Source organism: Quercus suber, unplaced genomic scaffold, assembly GCF_002906115.3.
Source record: "Quercus suber isolate HL8 unplaced genomic scaffold, Cork oak 2.0 scaffold_41, whole genome shotgun sequence".
NCBI classification, from domain to species: domain Eukaryota; kingdom Viridiplantae; phylum Streptophyta; class Magnoliopsida; order Fagales; family Fagaceae; genus Quercus; species Quercus suber.
In genome coordinates, this window is record NW_027069506.1 from 1,476,447 (window position 1) to 1,485,063 (window position 8,617).

An 8,617-nucleotide genomic window follows, 5' to 3' on the forward strand; every position below is an offset into this window, starting at 1 on the left:
TGGCTCCACAATAGCCCCTCAAAATCTTGCTGTACGCATCCTCGGGCGGGGAGAAGGATTTTGACATCCTCGACCTTACCCCTCCCTCCCGTCAGTACTGGGGTCTATTCTTCTGCCTAAGGCACGTCGCTGACGTTTCGAAGCAAGTAACATGCCCATCATTAAATTCAGGCGGCTCTGTGCTCCCCACATCTAATGAGGCGTTACCCATCCAACGGTGGAGGTTCGTCTCGCATTTATGGGCGGAAAAACCCGCATGGCTCCTCGATTTGAGGTATAAATACCTGTACGAACTACCTCTTCCTGTTCCTCATTTGTAATCAAGAATTTTCGTGCGCCCCTCCTGAGTTCAGCCACACTCTCACTAGCACCTCCAGCACAAGAAGCCTGCCCGAGGAGCTTCTCCTCTTTCCAGTAAGTCGCTCTGTCTCTCTCTGACCTCTCTTTCTCTTTACCCTTTTTTCTACTTCGCCTGTTCTTTCTTAGTTCTTTTAGGTGTCAACTGGGATGGGTAGGTTTAAGAAATACGTCGATACTGCGGAGGCGATGGAGAAATTCATCACCGACCACAGAATTCCCGGTAATGTAGGTCTGAGATATTGTAAGGACGGGGATTGGAGCATACACAAGCAGGAGGGCGAGGTGGTAATTCCCATAGTCGCCTTCCTTGAAGGGGGGATGACGATCCCCATGGGGCCGGTGATGAGGGATTACCTCACGCACTTCCGGTTGGCTCCCACCCAGTGTGGGATAAACGTCTTTAGGATTCTGGGTTGTGTGGACACCCTGAACGAGAGGATGGGGCTGAGGTTGACCCACCACGATGTGAACTGGTGTTACATCCTTCAGCTTCTTAAGGGCAAGTCGTATTACCTGAAGACGAGAGACGACAGGGTGCGGCTCATTCAGTGCCTCCCCGAGTCCAGCAAGGGGTTCAACGAGGATTTCCTCATCGTGTCAGGGGAGTGGCACGCTGGCCTTCACTGCCCAACAACAGAGGGAATACCAGGTGGGGCAGTGGGAAACAGGAGGGGTTTCAAGTTCTCCCCTTTTTTCTTCCCCCTTTTTCTTTTTTACTAACGCGGTGGTGCTTTCCGTTTGCAGACCCGCACGCTTTTGAGTGTCATTTCCATTTGGTCAACCGGGAAGATTTGCAGAAGGTACTGAGGGCGTCGGTGTATATAAACGAGGACGACAATCAGGTTAGGGCCGCCTACATAATTTTGGGGTATAAACCTGCCCAGAAATCGTTCCCAGTTCCAAAACACGTCATCCGAGCCAACGATCCTCGGCTTCAGAGGATTACTGTGACCAAGGACGGATTTTCGTTCCCTGAGGAGCCCTCCGACCAGGAAGCTGTCACACTAGCAGTCCCCTCCTCTTCCCAACCATTCTCCGAGGCTGCCGAGGAAGCTTCAGAGGGGGAAGGGGACGCGTTTGATGTTTTCGCTCAGCTTAATCAGTCCGAGGACCATGCAATGCCTTGGTTCTGTCTAACGCTTTCATTTCTCTGTAAGTATCTAGTTTCTCCAAAGGTTTGAGTCCGAGGACCATGCAATACCTTGGTTCTGTCTAGTACCCAGGTATAGCTGAGCGGTTAGTTTCCCCATAGGCTTGAGTCCGAGGACCATGCAATGCCTTGGTTCTGTCTAACGCTTTCACTTCTCTGTAAGTATCTAGTTACCCCATAGGTTTGAGTCCGAGGACCATGTAATACCTTGGTTCTATCCAGTACCCAGGTATAGCTGAGCGGTTAGTTTCCCCATAGGCTTGAGTCCGAGGACTATGCAATGCCTTGGTTCTGTCTAATGCTTTCATTTCTCTGTAAGTATCCAGTTTCCCCATAGGTTTGAGTCCGAGGACCATGCAATACCTTGGTTCTGTCTAGTACCCTGGTGTAGCTGAGCGGTTAGTTTCCCCATAGGCTTGAGTCTGAGGACCATGCAATGCCTTGGTTCTGTCTAACGCTTTCATTTCTCTGTAAGTATCCAGTTTCCCTATAGGTTTGAGTCCGAGGACCATGCAGTACCTTAGTTCTGTCTAGTACTCAGGTATAGCTGAGAGGTTAGTTTCCCCATAGGCTTGAGTCCGAGGACCATGCAATGCCTTGGTTCTGTCTAACGCTTTCATTTCTTTGTAGGTATCTAGTTTCCCCATAGGTTTGAGTCCGAGGACCATGCAATACCTTGGTTCTGTCTAGTACCCAGGTGTAGCTGAGCGGTTAGTTTCCCCATAGGCTTGAGTCCGAGGACCATGCAATGCCTTGGTTCTGTCTAACGCTTNGTTTTGCTTTTGCTTATGTGGGTTTGTAGTGGTTACAGACTTACAGTAACTTAAATTGGCAACTCCCACTATAATATAAAGATTGTCCTCTGTGCTTAACAGAAAGTATTTTGGCCCATTAAGAGTGATGAGAGCATCAGTGACATGGATTAAAAAAAAAATTAAAAAAAAAATATATATATATATATATATATCTTAAAACAAGGGGAAAAAGAAATAAAGAAAAAAGCTAGGTTAGGTGTCAAAAGCAGGCCTTTAGACCACTCTAAATATTTTTAAAATTTAAAGATGATTAATCTTTAAGTATTTCATAATTTGTTTTGGAACCAAAACTATAAGTGAACAGTTTGGCCTTTTTTGTTAGTTTTCTTTTTTCTTTTTTTTTCTTTTTCTTTTTTTGGGGGGGGGGGGGGTGTGGAGAAAGGAAGGGAGAAGGGGGGGGACAAGTCTGTTGCAAGATTCTTCTGATTACATTCCTATTCTCATAGTGTGCAAATGATAGTGGATTATGTAATTCCCATTTCCCACATGCCAATTATGACATAGGACAAGGGGGAACAAGGTAATCTGATTTAGAACACCAGGGGCAGATCTGGTATAGCTTGGGTTTTGAAGAATTAGGGTTAGGTTTTGGTGGGGAATAGGCTAGAAAATAATGGGGATTATAGGGTTTCCAAAGGGACAAGGATTAATAGGATTTTAGGAATGAAATTAAAGGTGAAATTCAAGATTTGGGTTGCTGTGAACAATGATGTGAACAGTAACCGTGAATGGTAAAATTAAAGAAAATAGATAAATTCTAGGAATCACACCTAGACTTCCTAAGCATGACACCTAGGATTCCTTGGCATCACACCTCAGAGAAGGTTGCATCACACAAACCATAAAAGAAAGCATAGCTCTTAAATTCTGAAAGCACTCATTAATAATCAACAATTTGAAAAGTTGGTGTAGGCAATAAAACCCTACATTGGCAAGCAACATGAACTTGGGAATAAGATGCTTTGAGTGTTATAGTCTTCACTTCTGCCTTGTAATTTTGATACGCTGCCCATTCATTTCCAACTACTTCATCAACAGTTTCCATCTCTTTCGAGTCTTGTTGCATTACTTCAAGCTTCCCTTGATCACTTGCATCTATCTTCAACTCAGCATCCCCTATGTTGCTCACTAGACAACTTGTACCTTTGACAAAGTCAATAGAGTACTCATGCATAGGACATAAGGGCTTTGATAAATCTTTCAAAGAAAAATCAGTGCAATCTTTGGAAAAATATGCTGGAATTTGAGGCACTTCTATAGGCTGGTCAGGTTTTATTTTGGTAGCTTCTGTTGTTACACCATAATTTTTAGCTTCTATATCTTTTCCTTCAATAACTTTTGGCTTTGATACTTTAAATTTATCCATCTAGGCTAAGGTCATAGGTTTCAAAACAACCTCCTTCTTACCAACCATTAGAGCATAGGTGTTTTCTCTCCCATAATGTTTTACATTTTGATCAAAGAGCCAAGGTTGACCAAGAAGGATATGTGTAACTTTCATAGGAATTATATCACACATGATAGAATCACTATAAATACCACAAGAAAAAGAAATAAGGCATCTATGAGTTACCAAAATAGAAGTGTTGTCTAACCAAGCCACTTTGTATGGTTGAGGATAAGGTTCAACTGTAAGTTTAAGGCATTCAATCGTGGAAGATGACACAACATTCATGCAACTTCTCCATCAACAATAAGATTCTTTGCTTGGTTTCCACAACGAACCAACATCTAATATATTGAAGTTCACCTCCATTCCTTTTTCTCTACTTTAGGGGCTGCTAAAATACATTTCACTACAGATAAAAGAGAACTATTCACTTCATCCTCCTCCAAGTCATCCATAGCAAAATCTCCATAATCAAATGCACGACCTTCATCTTGCTCACATTCACTTAATTTCTCCCTAAACAATCTCCCTGATCGTGTAGACATGATGCAAAATTCCTGCTTTGATACCAAACTAACATAGGACAAGAGGGATCAAGGAAATCCGATTTAGAATACCAGGGGCAGATAGCTTGAGTTTTGAAGAATTAGGGTTAGGTTTTGGTGGGGAATAGGCTAGAAAATAATGGGATTATAGGGTTTCCAAAGGGACAAGGATTAATAGGGTTTTAGGAATGAAATCAAATGTGAAATTCAAGATTTGGATTGTTGTGAACAGTAACCGTGAATAGTAAAATTAAAGAAAATAAATAAATTCTAGAAATAACACCTAGACTTCTTAAGCATCACACCTAGGGTTCCTTGGCATCACACCTCGGAGGAGGTTGCATCACACAAACCATAAAAAAAGCATAGCTATTAAATTCTGAAAGCATTCATTAATAATTAACTTAATAGAAAGTACTACAACTCTTTAAATAGAAAACTAATACCTAATCCTAATTGAATTAGGATTTCTGAAAACCCTAATAAGACTTGGAGTTGAACTCAGGCTTTTACTACTAAGCCCAACTAAATAACCAAACTTAAAATAAAGCCCAAAAGATGATTTAATGTACTATTAGCACAGCCCATTCCATAATATTATGAAATTACAAAATTGCCCTTGATACATAAAATCAAATAAAATATAATAAATCTGTCTTCCCATTGCCTCCTGCATCAAATTATTTCTTGATGTAATAACAGTGTACCTCCTCTGCTTCTTTGTGTTTCACTATAATGAAACTTCATTGCTTATGCAGGTTCTGGTTTACCATGATCTGCTTGGAATGCTTCAGCACCCCCATCATGCCAAGGTTGGTTCCATAATTGTAACTCTGGCTAAATTTTTTCTTCTCTCCTTTTAATTGGCATGTTTCCATCATGAGAGACTGTTCTTTTGCAGGTTACCCCAAAGTTCTGTAAGCAGTTTGCTCGTGTTGGAGATGTCATCAACAAAGCGCTTTTGGAGTACAGGGAAGAAGTGACAAATGGTTCATTTCCTGGTCCTGTCCACAGCCCATATAAAATCGGTGGCAGTGATGTTAAAGATTTCTTAAATGAGTTGCAGAAGTTAGGTTTGGAGAAGGCTGCATCTGCAGCAGCTGAAGCAGCTGAGAAGACTAGTAAGGCCGAATCCCCTGGTGGTGAAAGCCTGGCAAGTGATTGATAATGGGACTGGTCCAGCCAGTAATTGAATTTTGGACTAGTCCAGTGGCAACCTTCTTCCTTGGTGGGTTTTAATTAATTTTCTTTATTATTTATACTTTCTTTTTTCTCCATTGATAGAAATGAAAAGTCAAGATTGTCATTTTTACCGCAGTGATAAAGGCAGTTGTGGGTATTCAACCTTGTCTTCTTAAATCTTAATGGTTAGGATTTTTTTAGATACAGTTTGAAGAAGTAGCAGCTCCGCATTCCCCAGTTCCCTTTCTCCTTTAGTAATGTTAAAGAAAGGTGTCTAAAATGTGCTTTTGGAAATCATTTTCAGGCACAATGAAAAAGTTATTCTTGCATGACTTTGTTCGGAACTTGGAATAATATTTCTAGAGATTCTTAACTTAAGCAAGCAGCATAAGAAAAAGGCTAAAAACCATCTTGAGATTATTTCTGATACGAACATTATATAAGTATCCCAAATGAATATTTAACTCTTAATAATGACTTGATTCACTCTACCATCAAATAGGCAGAGATGAACTCCTTTTTGTTTTATTCCTTTTGTTTTGGGCACACGAATACTACTTTCTGTAGTGGTCCCTCTGCAGCACACTGTCATGGAATGTGAATGTGTAATGAACATGCGAAAGTAGGGACATATGGAAGCATGGATTCCGAAATCTTGTGGACGAAGTATCTCGAATGAAGCATAGATTCCGAAATCTTATAGTAAGTAGATTATTATGAAAGTAATTAATTATTAATTCCCCTTCTTTCTTTGTAATATATTAGGACCTGATAGCTATTCCAATTGCACTCCCATCCTTTACAACTTGAGATAAAAAGCCAATAGTAATGAGCTTGGAGCTGCTGATTTCAAGATCGTAATGGCTTTGTTGTATGAGGAGGTACATTGCATATTGCATTAACAAATGATTCATTCATGTCACGTACACAGCTTGATCACCACATAATGAGGAAAGGCCACGCCAATGCTTTCGAAGATCTCTTTCATGAGGAAAACACTGATTACAGATTGGATTTGGGCTTGTTTGGTTCTTATTCAATAAAATGTTTTTTTACACAACCAAGCATGCTATAATTGAGTTCTTTGCCCTCCTGATTGGAAAAAAGACAAACAAGTACCTATTTATTAATGTCTAACTGCTCATACTCCACTTGACAGAAAAAGAGAAGCAATGTAAAACAAAACGTCTCCCACTAGGAAACAATAACCTCTCACACCGAATTTAATGCCCCAATACTCTTACCCTCCTCCTTCTTCTTCTTAGCTAAACCTAACACACTTCGTAATCCCCATATATATATATATATATATATAACAAAAATACATCTCTTGTATGGCTAAACTTGTCATCCTTTTATACCTATTCATGCCACACTTTTTTTTTTTTTTTTTAACGGAAACTCACTCTATGTGACTCAAATTCTAAGCAAAATAATAATAAAATGTAACCAAAAACCTACCGCCTCCATTATATTTTTTTACTCCTCTATCTCATACTTTTTCATACTTTTTCAGAGTTTTAAAGTATGAATTTTTGTTATAAATTCAAATTTTTATTACTTAGAAAAATAGAGAGCGAAAGATTGAAAAGTAATCAAAGTTGTAATTTTCCAAGTATATTACCCTTAACACTTTTAGAGTGGATTATTTTCTCAAGTTATTTTGAGCAATCAAATTAGATGTCTAAATTTTTTTTTTCCTTTTGATTAATCTCTTACTTTGATTGTAAGTAACTATGGATGAGTTAAATTTATTTCTTTGTTTTAATATATGAAATATATATTTGTAATAAATTGAAATTGTGGAGAAATTCTAAAGGTAATACTGAGTGCAGGGAATTCTAAATGAACTCATATCGAGGTAAATTTTGCAAATTTTCCTTCGAATCCTTCTTTAAGAAGAAAAATTTCTGATTATCATCCTAATGATAGAGATCAAGTTCAATGAATATCTACAATGTGACATTGTCAACTAGTTGATCATACTTTTTCACAAAGAGAATATGAAAAAAATAAATTGTTGATTTAATTCAACATGGTTCAATGAATAAAGGATTGATTTTTTTTTTTTTTCTTTTAATGTCCCGCCAAGTTAAAATATTGGCTCTGCCACTAATTTCGCTCACAACATGTGACAAAAATCCACAAATCCATTTTATGATCCATTTTGGATAATTTAATTCATTGGTTTTTCTTATATAAATAAATACAATAAAAATAAATTTAATAAATAATAATTATACTTTAAAAAGGTTTTTTTTTAATCATAAAAAATGTAATATTGTTTTACTTTTAAGTTTGGGGGACACTGGACACTACCCCAAATTAATCTATATTAAAATTATTTATAGATAAAACTATGTAAATAAATGTGTATAACATTAAAATTGATCTTCTAAAAAATAGTGATTCTAATGATATAATTGCGTATTTGAGTTTGAATTACGAATACATATGAGCAACATATGATCTTCTAAAAATTAGTGGTTCTAATGAATTACGAATACATATGATCTTCTAAAGGGGATCAATATTCAATACATTGTGGAGAAAAATATTTATTTTTTGTTTTTCACTTTGTTATAATTTGACGAGGAACTCTTAGCTTATATGATATCTTAAATTATTCATTCCCCTGAACATTCATATTCTAGTTTCTTCAACTTTGTCTTCTCAAAAAAAAAAAAAAAAAAAAAAAAATTCTTCAAGTTTGGATGTCCTTAACAGATTCATGACAGAATTCTTCATTCAATTTCCTGTTAAAAGTAAATATCAAGACAACCAAAAAGAGGATTGAAAGATATAAATTTTTTTTAAATACCAAACGAGGAGTTTTTAAAAGTTATTTCAAGACCAATTACCATTCATAATATTAGCCTAAATTCATCTGTGTTATTTGCAATTGCAATCATGAATATGAATTGTTGGACTTGGAGCATTTGTTTCTTCATTACTCATTTGTAAGAGCAATCTATTAGGATTCAGACCTAGCTTTAGGAACAGGTTTGCTTGACTTTGTTAGTGTGATTTCTTGAATATATAACAAGTTGGTTAGAACATGTTGAAACCTGAAAGGGAGACTTCAACAGAGGATAGGGAAAGAAATCAAGATCAATTTGGGGCTGTTTTCATTATCCGTGATTGCATAGAAATCAAGTTCTTCATGAGGGCAATT

At 37.6% G+C, this 8,617-nt stretch overlaps 1 protein-coding gene across 1 annotated transcript; it reads left to right on the forward strand.

The window, feature by feature from the left end:
- The first annotated feature begins 4,965 nt into the window (after nucleotides 1-4,965).
- Nucleotides 4,966-5,820, forward strand: LOC136066618 (3-methyl-2-oxobutanoate hydroxymethyltransferase 2, mitochondrial-like). Its single transcript, XM_065771249.1, has 2 exons — nucleotides 4,966-5,072; nucleotides 5,162-5,820. Exons 1-2 carry the CDS (start codon nucleotides 5,013-5,015, stop codon nucleotides 5,423-5,425), a joined length of 324 nt encoding a protein of 107 aa, XP_065627321.1. The 5' UTR covers nucleotides 4,966-5,012; the 3' UTR covers nucleotides 5,426-5,820.
- Nucleotides 5,821-8,617: the final 2,797 nt, after the last annotated feature.